We start from the raw sequence: 15,768 nt of genomic DNA, 5'->3' as shown, positions 1-15,768 counted from the left end.
AAAAAAGAAGAAAAAAAAGGAATAATGCAAAATGTGAAGGTATACAATGTTGAAAACAGAGCTGTTGAAGGCTTGCTGTTGCCTGAGTGGCACCACAAGTCATGAAGATCACAGCAAACATATCACAGTGTGACTTCAAAGGTCCTCTTGTTTCTCGGGCTGTTGTGCAGTAGAAGGCCTGAGGTGCATTGAATTAGTGGCCTAATTATAAAAAGCTTATGATGTCACCAGAAATACAGGCACAGTAGAAACCCCTTCATCTCTGCAGTTATGCACATACAATAACATCAGATCACGTGTGGATCTTTGTCAGGAAGTCCAACGGAATTTGCCCAAAATCAGTGCATATGGTGCTTGCACATCGTTGACAGGTAAACCCAGACGTGATTGATGCAAGTAAATTATGTTTTTCCGTCGTATCAAATGCCATAATTCCCAAAGCGTGAACACACCACTGTTCTGCATAACCACAAATTACTTTTCCTGTCAACTGCTCCGAGTCAATAACGTGCTGTTTTTGGATAACTTTTAGAGGTTCACATAAATAGTCTTAAAAAAAAAACGTTACAAATTAAAAACGCTGCCGTCCCAGGCGAAAAATAAAATCGTGGAATAATTTAAAAAGTAATTCAAGCATTTTAAAGCCTTTTCTTCCAAAAAAATATCCGCATGAACAATGAGCTCAAATCGTGTCTGCAGTCACTCTATGCCGGCGCGTTTGCCTGATGCGCAGCGCCTCCCCAACTGGTCCTTCACTTTGACAAATTCCTGGACGTGAGCTGGTCTGCTGAATGGCTTCTTGCTCGGAAAGATGATACCCTGAATGTTTTAGAAGTTGCTTTACCTATTTTCTCCCCGCTGGTAGACTATCACTTTGGAAGAACACAATGGGACTGTGGTCATTTCTGAGTTTTTCTTTTATGGCTTTCGTGTTGCTGTACCCCAAGTTTGTGGCTCAAGCGGAAGTGAGTTCTCCAAAAGCAAGATTTTATCGCCTGGAGGTAACACCGCTGGACGCACTTGCGATCCGAAAATCAACGGAGGTTAAAGTCGACAATAGCGCAAAAGTTTTCATCGTTTCTGAATCGGAAGCAGCCGTTGCTTTGAAACCGAACAATGGCGAGGAAGAAAGGAAAGAAACACAGAGCGGACTTGGAAACGGGGCGCTGATCGGCAAAAATATGGCACCTAACTGTCACAAGCGTCTCAAAATACCAGGTAATAAGTGTGATAACATATCCGAGGACCGCCGAGGGCGATCTGCAGCGAATATACTGTTAGAAAACACATTTCCTGAGATAAAAAAGAGGGCAAAAAGGAGTGTGCGTTCAACATACAACGGAAATGTGGATAGGAGTACAAGTGGAGAAGCGCAGTCAAAAGAGAGGTTTGTGGAGACCGTCCATGGAGTTTCCAACTCCAGACCCGAGTACCGGCGCACGGTGGAGGAAGCCAAAGGGTCTAACCCGAGGCAAAGTGAGCCACAACTGGACACCTCTACTTTTGCTCTATCGGGAGACTCCGCGCACAACCAGGCGATGGTGCACTGGTCCGGACACAACAGCAGCGTGAGTTTCAGTTTTTACAAAAAAAACACGTCTTAATGGGTTTAGAGAACACGCTATTTTCCAACACACTTATTACAATGCAAATATGTATCTCTCTCTCTGAAATTCTAATTCTGAACCTTTAAAAAAAATTTGATTTACATGAATTTGTCACATTTTACGCACAGCCGTTTCTGCGCGCACGAGGGGAATTTCTACCTCTCCAAACTAATTATTTGATTCTAACATATTCTTGAATCAAACTGCATGTTCTCTATTTGCATGCTTGGTCGTGCTTTTTGTTTTGTTATTGCTACATAGAGGTTATTTGTGTAAACGGATTGCGCGCTCGGTGCATATTACTGGTCACCTGCAGGATTCCCTCTTGTGAATAATTTTTTTAACAACTTGTTTGTCTCCTGAACTTTAAATTAACAGCTAACCCCGCAGGTACATTTATATGACACTGAGCTATGTGAAGGTGCATTTATTTGGACACCAATCACAATAAATTAATTATTTATGAAATAATCAAGTATTGTCTCAGGAAGGTGCAGTAGCGAGTAATAAGGATTGTGTCCAACCAACCTTAATGCGATGTTGATGAGACACAGTTTGACCTTCTGTCAAATGAACCAGGCTTTTTGTCATTGACCTTTGACTCACACTTACATGTTGGTAGTTGTCTAATTGCCTGGATGAATACAGCATTGCAATATGTTTGTTGTTGAAAAGTTACCAAGCTTTGCACTTCAAAACAGGTCAATAGAAATATACACAGCTTAAGACATTGCAGCAACCACACAGATCACCGACCATCCTCACACAGACACACACTTACGCACACCATTTCACCATCACAAAGACAAAGCCGTGGAGATGTTTATCTCATGCAGCATGCAAAAGTGTTTGCAAGCTCCGGCATTTATCAGGTACAAGGATCTTACAATTACAAACAGCCTTGTACAAAACAAAGGGGCTCCTCTGGCTTTTTTTTTACTGCAGGTAGTTCAGATCACCTGGGCAAAAAAATGGTGTGCCAGCAACATTAATCAGAAGATTTGTGTGTCCCAGAAACTCTGTAATTATCCATACAATATCCAAAAATGTAGATATATTTACCAGTATGGCTTGTTTCAGCCTCTACATGTATTTTTTTTCCATCTGGTACATGTTCTGTTCGGTAACATATGCCATTACGTTAGAGGCATCGCAGACTTTGGCCATGTTGATGCATTGCTGCGGACCGTTTCTATGGAAATAAACCAGAAATGCACCTTGTAAAATCTGATTTGTGGGCTGTGTTGTGAAATATGTGGTTGGTTTGAGATGTCTTCACCAACAATGGCCTTTTGTACTGCAGGACGCTGTTCACTGGATCATCACTGATGGGCTTGTCACTGCAGCCAGACAACATTTGAGATTTATACAGTCTGAACGCCTGTCTGGGGTTCAAAAAGTATGAGTGGAACTGCAGAGTTTAAATTGATGGCATTTTATGACTGGGTGTTAGAGCTCAGACTATAATAGATGTAAATGACTGATAATAAATCCAATCTAAAAGGGAAATTTGAAGTAAAATTACTTCATGCCCATAGTCTAGGGTAGCTCTATCAAATATTCAATTCAAGACTTTGCCTGTAATCTGGCCACGATGTAAAATCCCACATGGAGTGAAATGAGAGAATGATGTAGAAGGTGATGGGGGGGGGGGGGGGGGGGGGGAATCTTTACAGTTCAGATTTGATAAAGAATTTCATTGTATGAAACTAAAATCTGTCCACAAATCAGCCCTACTAACGATTATTCGATTTCTGTGATTGTCTGAGACATCTGTGATTGTCTGAGACATCAAAGCCTGGAGTCATAGCTCTACGGTCTCTGACTTTAAGAGAGATAACATTGATTGGACTCGACCATGGGGATGAAACATATACTGCACACATTCCCTTTTAAATTCATGCTTCTTAACCACATGTAGTATTGATTGACTGAATGTTACATACTTTTACAAAATGCCTGTGAATGTGAATGGGGATAGAGATATAATGATTCAGGATTTGTAATGACGTGTGTCATAAATATGAGCAAAAGTGGAAATTAAACTTAATAAATATTGATGAATACGCTTCACTTGGGATGCACTATATGGTAAATCAATATTTCAGTCTTTTTGCCTCACATGAGTGATCAAGCTGTGATATGATGTTGGTTATCTTTCTAACCAGCCTTTGCAGCACATCCTACACTCAAGGGATGCAGAGTCCCCCCCTGCTACCTTCCTGAAGGCAAAAGTCTTAGTGTGCAAGCCAGCTGGTGATCGGAGAGTTATTGGCAGCCAAATCATTTTAGGCTCCTGATTGACCATTTTTGCAAGCTCCTCATAGACAGCTGACCAAACTAGGGCACTGTGTTAAAGCAGTTAATGAGCGTCTTTATTGAAATCACATTCCTTGAGCTTCTGCTGCTGAAATGATAAAATAAGGTCCACCTATAATGAGGGTATTGGTTTGATAATCTTCAGTGGTTTGTTATTAGAAACTTGTTCTGGAAGGAGCTGGACATTGATGATGCCCAACTGTTCTTCTTGGCTTAGGGGTCAATCTCATTGTTTCTTTGTAATGTTTTGTCTGAGGTGGCTAGAATCAAACCGATCCGTCAGCTCTGTGAAATCTTTTCGTCTGTTTCTGCTGCGACTGAATGGGAATCAGACAGGCCTCCTGGGCCGCGTTGTCCGCATGCTTAATCAGAACGAAGCGGTTATTGTTGCACATAATCTCAACGGTATAAATAGACAATATAAAAAAAAAGGAAATGGCACGGCCCTGGGGGAAGCTTGTGTTTAAAACCGGTTCATTAGATAGACAGCCATTCCATTTAACATGCCAGAGCTGGTTGTATAGAAACTCCTTGATCCATAAAATCAAATGGAATGGGTTTCCAATTCACACATGCATTTGACCAGAGTCTTACAGGATGATGACAAGTGCATTAAAAAGCTGACTCTGATGTCTTCAGATACAACAAAGAGAAAAGTTTCAATGTGGTTTTGTTTTTCTGATAATTCTGTATTCATCTTCTACAAACGCAACTGCACTAGTTTTACAGTTGGGTAAAATCCCTTTTTAATAAAAAGAAAAACCCCACATGATGTTCAGTCAAAGCATGTATAACTTTCTATTCATGCACTTTTCATATTCTTTTCATCTTTTCATCTTCCTCTGGCCCCCTGGTTGCTAGCTATGGGGATATTATCCATAGTACGTGGGAAAGTAAGACATTTTGAGATGTCAATACAAATGGTTTTCATTGTGCCGCACCTCAGCATTTAGACATTTTTATGTCATATAAAATTATTACACCATCTGATTCATCTGATGGTAGTCAAGTGGCTGATTTATTTTGACTAGATATGGATCTTAAAGTGGTAGCCAATGGCAAAAAATGTAATAATGGTAATTTTAGCCATTTTCATCCTCCACCTGCTTGTCCCAGTGGGCGTCAGTACCATAAGTGTGTTCATTAATTCAGCCCGTCTCAAGCCTTTAGGGGTTCACTGTCCTCTGATGTGATTGTAAGATGCTGATAGAAACGGCAGCAATCCTGCATGCTTTTTTAAGAGGTACACTGCTGGTCACAACAGCAACAATAATGTCTCAGGAGCCTAAGGTGAGAAATGTATTGCTGAAAGAAATACAAAATATTCTATGTCCTTTTACTTCAGTGTTATTTTATGGAACGCAGGATACCACTTCCCCCTTCTGTATAGAAATCATTTGGTGAGAAATACAATTTTTTACTGCCCAAATGAAATGCATGTTTGCCCCTTTTTCATGAATCATTTGTGCTTGGGGGGGCGGAATGCATCACATCAACATGGGCTCTCAGCACTTCCTCAGCACTTAGACTGTACTTGTGGCTCATAAAGTACATTTTAAACAGCAAATACAGCCTGCCACCAGTGTGTCCAAGAGCACTGTTGTTGCTTGATTCCTATCTGCCTCCCTATCAGTCTCAGCCTCGCTCTCTCTCTGTTTAACGCACACACATTCACACACTTATTTCAATTTTAATCAAAGTGACAAAGCGGGTGCAGAATTATATTCGACAGGTTTGCATGTGATTAATTACTTTAATAACTGTCGCAGTGTGGTAGACACATACTTTAGCAGTGATTAGGTTATGAAAACAAATCTATGCATTTTCTGATTGGGGAAAATCACAAATTTCAAATTCAAATTGGGTGATGACCTCTTTATTAATCATCACAAAGATAGACTTAACACAAACTGCGGCACTTTAATGAGTTTTTATGCTTAACGGACCTGATATTTAGTATTCTTGTTTATTATAAAAGAAGAACAACGTTTAGTAACATTATACCTTGAGACTTGCAGGGCCTTGCAACAGCATTTACTATAATATATTAAATATGACAGGAAATGCTCATATAAAGGTTTTTCCCTATCTAGTGGGATAAAAAAGACGCAACCTAAAGTGCTACAAACACACACGTACACACACTGAGAAATTAATGGAGATAATGGAAAGCTTCCAAACACAAAATTACACATTTACAAAATGGCATACTCACTCAATTGGTATCCTAGAACAAATTCTCTGAAATTAGTGGTTATTTTTGCCTTGAACTATACAAAAAACCCAAATCAGAATGTACATAAATTGCCAAAAGAATATAGACACAATTATGGCAGCAATTCTGAAATTATGACAACATATTCATCAGCAGAGGAAAGACTTGGCAGAAACTACACTTCATTTACACAAGTTAATGCTTGTATTGGAGCGGATGTTAATTGTCAGTGATTTAAAAACATCATGAAAATATACATTATTTCAACAATTAGATATTACATTGACAAAAAATCATATTGTATTTTGTGCTTTTCTACTTGACACACTCTTGATAGTTAAATAATGGTCTTCACACACTTTAAATGCCCATCTTTGATGACATTCTCATTCATTTCTGTTTTCTTTACTGTATACTCTTTATATTTCTTTCAATGGCTCAATCTACTGAAATGTTATCTTTTCTTTTCCCAAATATGTCTTTTTCTGATTTGGATGTAACACTTTAGAAAGTGTAGATGGCCTACTGCAGCTGTAGCCAACTAAAATTAAAACTGGGTATGACAAATATGAATTGGCCAACTGCGATCAATATGTTATAAATTGGTAGTTGTATATGTCTTCACTTTGTTAATGGTTTTGAGACAAAACCTGCAAACAAACAAAGAAACATAAATATCTTGAAATGTCACATTATAAACAATTCAGGTTTAAAGGCATCTGAGTAAAAATGATAAACAAAAACAGACAATATTGACCTATTGTGACCCACAATAACAACCCGGTCTCCTAGAAAATGTGTTTATATAGCTTGTCTCAACAAATTAATTTTGAAGCATACATAATGCAGTCAAGATCATATTTTGTATCAACATAAAATGGAAATGTTGTTAAACATAAACATATCTAGCAAGTTGCAAAATATTAATACTGGACATGTCTGCAAAATGTTTACTGATAACATTTTAAAATTTGGTTCCTACAATAGTGATCAAAGCCTGGTCCAACATTTGAATGGTTATATTTTTGCACTCAAAACAATTGATCCATGATGTTTCCTAACCTCAACCAAAGTATTGTTGTTGCTTCAACCTGACCACATGTGGGACTCAAGATGCTAGTACTGCACTTCAAATGCCCACCACTGTCTCCAGATGTAACATACTTATAATAATGGAAAAAAAATGGTTATTGTTTTACTGTCATGGAAAGGAACCTCAGAAATCTGCTAGGATTTTTTGACTGACTACAACTAGACTGGTGGTGGCAGACTGGTGGTGGCAGGCTGGTAGTGGAAGACTGGTGGTGGCAGACTGGTGGTGGTAGACTGGTGGTGGCAGACTGGTGGTGGCAGGCTGGTAGTGGAAGACTGGTGGTGGCAGGCTGGTAGTGGAAGACTGGTGGTGGCAGACTGGTGGTGGTAGACTGGTGGTGGCAGACTGGTGGTGGCAGGCTGGTAGTGGAAGACTGGTGGTGGTAGACTGGTAGTGGCAGACTGGTGGTGGTAGACTGGTAGTGGAAGACTGGTGGTGGTAAACTGGTAGTGGCAGACTGGTGGTGGTAGACTGGTAGTGGCAGACTGGTGGTGGTAGACTGGTAGTGGAAGACTGGTGGTGGTAGACTGGTAGTGGCAGACTGGTGGTGGTAGACTGGTGGTGGCAGACTGGTGGTGGCAGGCTGGTAGTGGAAGACTGGTGGTGGTAGACTGGTAGTGGCAGACTGGTGGTGGTAGACTGGTGGTGGCAGACTGGTGGTGGTAGACTGGTAGTGGAAGACTGGTGGTGGTAGACTGGTAGTGGAAGACTGGTGGTGGTAGACTGCATCTTAAAGTGTCCTTGAGCAAGACACTGAACCCCAAGTTGCTCCTGAGGGATTCACAGCAACACCAAAATGCTTAAGATGGGTTAAATGTGAATTAAAGTATGTACTTGCATGTATACAACAATTAAACATTTTCAAAGAATCTCCTGGATGGGAGAAGGGTCCGATTCAACGAACTGTACCTATAACATTTCATCAGGGGAGACTTCCCAAATGGTACAAAAAGTAGTCCAAATGATCACAAGACTCTCAAAACAAATTGGAACCAAACTGCTGGAAAATCACCCAGTTTGGCATCACTGATGCCCTCTAACTTCACCACCTTCCTGGGACTTCAATTCAGCCCAAGTATGTATAAATTATGTTTATATGTTTGTTGCCTGGAAAAGACGTTCCTACTGAGCAGAATCCTGGCAGGATGTTTCTCTTTTAAATATAGCTGGTCAAAAAATAACCGGCATATGAACTTACTTTTTACGATATATAGAAACGCAAATCTGAATTTTGACTAAAAGGGAAGGCAGTCTCTAAGTCTACGCATTATGAAAAATGCAAATCAGTGATAGGGTAGGAAGACAAAACAGGGAACTGTGGGACACATTTAGCACATAATCTCAGTCTCACTGCACTTTTTGTAGTGAAGGGGTCCTTTTAAGGTGGAGTGCCGTCTCTCTTCCAAAACCTCAATTTGGAGCTACTCCCGCCTTTGGCTCCAGCTCAGACCCCTGCTAGCAGAAGCCAGGCCATTAGGAGCCAAATCTGTGAAGGAATAGAGGAAACTGAAGGAAATGCCTGCATGTTTGTTAAGTTAAGAAAAAGCTAACTAGTGTTCAAATTGATAAAAAAAATCTGTATATTTGCCAAAGATTTTTACATTATCATATTTAGTCTTGGTAAATTTCCAATTTCTGTTGTTGTCTATGGCCTAATGAATAACAGGATGACACACACAAGGAAGTAAATGTAGTCATGCTACTTTACCTTCATCTGCTGAACAATAAATAAGAGCAAAGAAGAGGGTTACAGAACAAAACAAAACCTTTAAGAGTAAAATGCTAATGTATGTTTTTGTCTCTCCACGCCAATTACAATCATGAAATGAATTTTAAATTGCACGGGATGTGACTAAATCTTTGTCAAATGTGTCAAAACATTGAAATTACTTCAGATTTGTCCTTGAATACTGCATTCCTTGTTTTTCACCTTTTGTATTAACCACAGTGCATTGTGCTGTAACGTCAATATCAAAACACAATATATATATATATATATATATATATATGTATGTATATATATATATATATATATATATATATACATATATATATTTATTTATTTATATACTTATTAAACACATTTCATTTACTTTGTACCCTGAGCTTGTTTTAAAGAAATGAGGCAGACCAATCACATCTCTTATCCCACGAATAGCAAAAGCAGCATACTTTATTGTGTTTTATGGTTAGCAAAACATCTTCTCACAATAGAGCTGTGTTAGAACTGAATCCCTTTTCTATTCAGCCCATTTCTTAAATTTCCCCCCATCATGGACTGAATTGATTGTTGAAACTGGCATTAGGGCTATATGACCGGAGCTCAGGACTCAGGAGGATAAGCAAACCTACAGACAGCACACTAATGCCAGAGGGACATTTGGCTGGGGTTTATTTGATGAAAGCAGCGTCCCTAGAGTATATTTTCGCCAACAAAAGTACAAACAATCAATTCGGCCCACAGATAAGATGAGGACAGAGTAAGGCCTCTCTTCGACCGCTCCATTTCTCTTGAAAGACGCTTGTCTTTCCTGCTAAGTGCTCTACTTTCGAGGCATCCTCACTGAGCCACAATCAAGACGGTGTGTTTATATCCCTCCACCCACTTGCTGTGAGTCTTGATTTTGCCCTCGTCGCTGTCAAGCCTTAAAGACATTTATGCAAATGTGCAACTAATACTGTATTTCTTTTCTCTGCAGGTGTTTGCATCAGCTAATTTCTAATGGATGCATGAATATATTAATCTTTAATCTTATGAGACACAAAAGAAAGTTCCAATGCATGTCTTTGGCGTTGGATGTGTTGTGACACTTTAAGTTTGCAGCTAATTTTCATACACCAATTACTTTCTACACAGGTAGTGTATTTTTGTCTCAACAAAGGACGTACAACAATATTCTTTCTTTGCTTCTTTTCCCCTCACATCACAAGAAATTACAATTTAAAAGTGATAACATGTTCTCAGAGTGCGTAGATCTAGGACATTAATTAGCTATTCGATTTTTAAGAAAACACAGTGTTTGTCAAATTACTCAAACGACTCTTTGTTTCATTTGGTTAATGTTTAATTTCTTTCAATGATGTTGAGAATGTAATGCGCAACAGAAATGACAACTGATAACACTTGAGGCAGATATTGTGGCAGATATTTGCTCGTAAAAAACAAACAAAAAAAGATGGTAGATGTCAAAAGTTGTTTTAACATAAACACAAACACAATATAAACAACCTTTATACGGATCCATTTTATTTTTTAGATTTTTATCGCAATAATGGATATTTATGACCACATTATAATATAGAAATATGAAGAAGTTTAAAGATTAACTGGACAGTGTTTTCACACTATGTACATTTAAATGACCTCAAACCTAAGTTGACATTTCTGTAATACAATTTCATGTTACTTATCGGTCAACATATACACCTTACTGATATATCTGCATTATGCTAATATTGGCTGAAGTATCAGTCTTGCTTTGGTCTATGATACACGTTGTGTAACTTCTATGTTGTCTGTGCTGTGTGCTGCTGCTGCTATTGTTGCCAAGTTGCACCTCAAACAGAGATGTTTAGTCTCAGTGAGACACTCTTGTAATTAAATGCTATTATTCTCATAACTATAATGAATTATAAAAATAGTTTGAAAATATAAAAACACTAAATTGCATAAAAATATAAATACATGCACCTACACACAAACAAAGTAAATAAAAGAGTGTCTGCACTCAAGGCTTGTCAGATTATGTTTAATTCAATCTTTTGACTGATTAAAAAAACACCGTTACTTTGTTTTATAAATCTGTAAAAGCCACAAAAACTGACCCCCAGACAGCTGACAGAGAAAGATGGCATATTTAGGCAAAAGCGAGCTTATAAAAGCTTATATTTAAGACATGATTTAATTAGGGTTGACACGTTTCAGTGAGTTGTCAGGCATTTTTGATGTTTTGGTTAGACTCAGAGGAGATACATAGAAAAGGGTTACTCCAGTGAGACTGCTCTGTGTATGGATGTGTTTACTCCATAGTACAATATACAAAAGCGTATGTGTATTCATAAGAATGCAAATGTGTATCATTTCAGTGGTGAACTTTTCCCTACGAAAGGTAAATAAAATGGATATATGTGGCAATGCTTCTCTGAGCATGAGCCTTTAGCCATGTTATTACAAAGAGCCTTACATCACTCACTGTTATCAACTTTAGGGGTCCCTTGGAAATTAATTTAGATCAGTTGCCCCCCCCCCCCGGCTAGGTTCAAAAGCAGTACCAGATGTACATGAAAGTGACTGCATTTCTTACATTTCTAAAGATGTCTACTTCCCATTGTGTGTTACTCCTGAGAAGGAAAGTAACAACAATCTGGAGGTGTGATTTTTTGAGTACGGGTCCCTTTTTTCCCTTGACTACCCAATTAAACAGAAATGTTTTTTTCACGGGTGCTGTGTTAATGATGCTTTACTGGGGGCACTGGAGGTTACATTTGGAGCATGGTGTTGGAAAGCCCAATAAAGCTGCACTGATGTGCTGCAACAGTCTCGTTTCATTTTATTGATAGCCATATTGCAGGACGGTACACAGAGATGATTCATGGCTAAATAGCGAGCTGTGTAGCAAATCCTCTGCCCACCAACATGGTGTTGAGATGCCTCTCATGTCCCACCGGAGCACTTAAAAAATGTGAGAGGGAAAGAGTTAATACCTTTGCATGGCCAAACAGCACCTGACTGTGCCTTTAATGTTTATTTTCTGTCCCCTCCATGTGCAGGTGGAACAAAGCTGGATACAAAAAAATAAAAAAAATACACAGCAAAAGAAAGAACCTGGAGAGCCCCTTTTAAAAAGGAAGAAAAAAACAAAAACAAAGACAGAGAGATTGAAAGAATGACAGAAATAAAGCGAGAATGACAGAAAAATAGGAGAAAAGAAAGGAAAGAAAGCGACCAGAATAGAACATTAGGATAAAAGGAGGACTAAACCCAACTCCTCGGAGGAGGAGGAGGAGAGCCAATCTGAAAAATGATTGGTTGACTTTCCCGGGGCAAAGCTCTCTTTGCTCACATCAATAAAACATAAACATGAATAAATGCACTGCTTTTGGCCTTCCAGGGTCCTTACTTAATTTCATGTATGCAAGTGAGCGATGATACGCATGGAAAATTGTATTTACCTAGAAGGCTCAAAAATAATTCTAGAAGCCATTTTGTGTTTGTTTGCACCCATTATTTACATAAATGCAGGGCTGCACCATAAACTCTAAGAATTTGCTTTTTATGGGTTTTCATTTGTCAGGTCCTTATCGTTTGAAGGAATACTTCAACCACAAAATGACCATTTAAATATAATTTCCTCATAGCGGGTTATCTTGAATAAATCCGTTCATGCGTCCACTGTGAACGAGGAATAAAAATCAGAAAATTCTTCAAGAATTAAAGTAAATGGGTGTGTTTAACAACAGCAGAACTACATTAAAATATGTTTACAAACTTTACAACTAGTTGTAGTATAATCCAATTATCATGGATGCACTACTCACTTCTTCATTTCGCTTTATTATTTAAAACACTTGTCACGCTGCATAAACAGTCTCATGCTTGCGCAGGTAGCTACTCGTCCGTGCAAGTACGAAGTGTTTTAAAAGGTTTTAGGGAAGATGCATGTGTTTGGGAAGTCGTGCGTATGCGACTGGATAAATGAGACTTGGATTATACTGCATGAGTTGTAGTGAGAGTTTGTAAACAGATGTTGTTTATTTTGCTGTTGTTATATGAGGGTCCCATTTACTTCAATTCATCAAGAATGTTCTCTTTGTCTTTGATTCTTTGTTGAGGCGTGCAAGAATAACATAACAATAAATCTTCTTCAAAGATTCAAAGTATCACACGGCGCATACTTTATGTACAAATGGTCATTTTTGCGGGTGAAGTATTTCTTGAAGTCACACATTTGATGTGCTAGTCATATGCTGTCCCTCAGCATTGGCATCTATAGTAATTGCTCCCTATTGACTTTAGCCATAGATGTACAGCTATCAATAATGTTGAAGACATAGGAACACACAGTCTCCAGTGAGGTACTTTTGATGAATCTACTTAGGGACAAATCAACCAAACAGTCATCTGCCTCACTAGTCTGCTGTTCCCTGAGGTAGATCTCCAGTGACCCATTTCGATGGGTCAGCTTTTGTTAACGAGCCGACAGCACAAACACGTTGACAACATTTAAGACAGAGCTCCTAATGACAGCTTGGGTGCTGGGAGGCTTTTTGTCATCAAGCGTTACCATTTCGGGCTATTTTTAGACTCAGTTTTACGTCCTCAACTAAATTTGCGAGCATTTGATTAAATTGGATCCATGTGCAAGATGGTGCAAGTGATTGAAACCCATAAAACGGTGAGCATTTATTCGTTGTTCACTCAGTTCATTTGCCGTCCTGGATATTTGAATCCCTTTGGTTGGGAATGAATCGCCTCCAGTTTGAAGCTGATGAAATCAATTTCAGATTCAATTTACCTTGTAGTATTTATAATGTCCCATGGCACAGAGTCATTGTTGTTTCGCAAAAGAGAACTGGAGAGACTAGTAATCAACAGTTTGGCAGAGTTTTTCTCTCGTATCTATTTCTCAAAGCAGGCAATTAGGCCTAACATCACAGCCACTTAACTAAGTCTGTACTCCAAATTGATTCAGACTCCAGCGTTGGACCTCGCAGACATGGTGCATTTAGTTATGCAAATGCTTATCTCTCTGTGTGATTGGTTAATTAACCTGTAATGCAGATAGTCCCCAGCCATGCACAGTGTCCGTTGATGGCTAAATTGTGGGTCAATTGGTTTTTTAACATTTTCAAAGCAGGCTTAAAGGCATGTCTTTGTTCCTCTGAGTCTTGTGTGACTTTTCACGGTTTAATGACTCGTTCCGTGGGTCCCATAAGGTTAATGTGTTTAAACTCACTGTAATTGAGCTTTTGACATATCTTTCAGGCCTTTTTAAAATTCGTCATATTATGCCATGTTCTTGCGCCTTGATTGTTATTATCTACCATTCCTTCTTCCGCCCTCCATGCCCTGCCCTAAACTCTCTGCCGCAAGCCCCCTTTCTATTCTGAGTTATGAGCGTCCCCATGGGAAGTCATTTATAATGCCATTGGAGTGACAATAATTCGTTTGCACACCATTTCACTCTGCCCTCTACGCCTTGGCAGGCTTTTATGGGCCACATTTTTGTTTCCCCCAGAAACACATTGTCCAACCATCCTCAGAGAACACGCAAAAGCATTTAGCCAAGACTGCAACTGGACATCTTCCAATGAGTACGATACTTTTTGACATACTATCTTCCAACACCATTTGAGGTCAACATTCGTTGGTGCTTTTGCAACGGCTTTACTATTTTAAAGGTAAAAGCAAGCAGAAGGGGAGAAGGTTGTGCTGTGCAGCCGGTGACTGCATATCTTTTCATTGTTCAGTGAACAATTATGTTCAGATTTTGCTGTTATGCGGGTATCATTCCACATGAGATACAGACAAAATTTTTGACAGCCCGGATGGATTTTATTCTCCAGATCCTGCCACAAGCAGACTGACATCTCCTGACAACACAAGGATCACTTGTCATACTAGATAACATACTGTACGGCACTGATATTTATTAATAAAGGGATTTAGCAGACATGATGTATTAATTCCAAACCATTAGGTGTAGACAGGTAATGAGGAACTTATGCAAAAGCTTTTTAGTGCATACCGTGGTATTTAATGAAGCATGTCTGTTGCTGTTATGTTGTAGGTGATCCTGATATTGACTAAGCTGTATGACTTCAACCTGGGCGCTGTTACTGAGAGCTCACTCTGGAGGTAAGTTTGTTTTTAATCATTGCTATTTCCCCCCTTTTATCTAAATACAAAGGTTATGGCATCATTGCAAGGACTTCATGAAAATGCAAAAGCCTGGCCCTAAAAACAATAAGGATAATATATTCATGGAGAGTGCAGTGTAGTGTAAGTGTGATTTATAGTGTTCCCACTTGCTAGGATGTGAACAATCAAGTTACACTGGAAGCCAATATGAAGTTTGTTTTAATAAAGCAATCTAAAGTAGTAAAGAATGAAGCATCCTCCTCTTTGCTTCCTTCAGTCTCATGAATAATACTCTTTTAGAAATGGCCCAACCTATTTTCTGTCCATCATCAACAAAAAACATTTTTCAAAGGATATTTTTGAAAGATAAACTGGAAGACTTATCCGAAGGATTCTTTGTTTATGTCTCTTTTCCTCTGACCTAGAAACTTTCTGATGGAGTTTTTTGATTGATTGTTATCCATAACCTTTTGTTTCATAAGCAATTGACATGCAATTGCTGCTGTATAGCCACAGTAATTCCATTCAGTATGTATTGAGAGGTGAGTTACAGTGCCCTGTCGGATCATAAATAAGAATGGAATTCATTAAAGATTATACCACACAGGCCAATCCAGCCCTCTGATATGCCTTTTTTCTCACCTCTCCCATAGCCTGCAGAGAACTCATTTCA

General features: G+C 38.9%; 1 protein-coding gene across 1 annotated transcript in view; it reads left to right on the top strand.

Moving 5' to 3' along the window:
• Positions 1-887: 887 nt before the first annotated feature.
• sorcs3b (sortilin related VPS10 domain containing receptor 3b) overlaps positions 888-15,768 on the top strand; it is a 40,385-nt gene continuing 25,504 nt past the window's right edge. The window contains 2 exon segments of the mRNA XM_034552007.1: positions 888-1,568; positions 15,025-15,092. Coding sequence (XP_034407898.1) covers positions 888-1,568; positions 15,025-15,092 — 749 coding nt within the window.

The sequence above is a fragment of the Cyclopterus lumpus genome, chromosome 15 (assembly GCF_009769545.1).
Source record: "Cyclopterus lumpus isolate fCycLum1 chromosome 15, fCycLum1.pri, whole genome shotgun sequence".
NCBI lineage: Eukaryota > Metazoa > Chordata > Actinopteri > Perciformes > Cyclopteridae > Cyclopterus > Cyclopterus lumpus.
The sequence above is the reverse complement of the archived record's forward strand: the minus strand, read 5'-3'. Positions and strand labels throughout refer to the sequence as shown.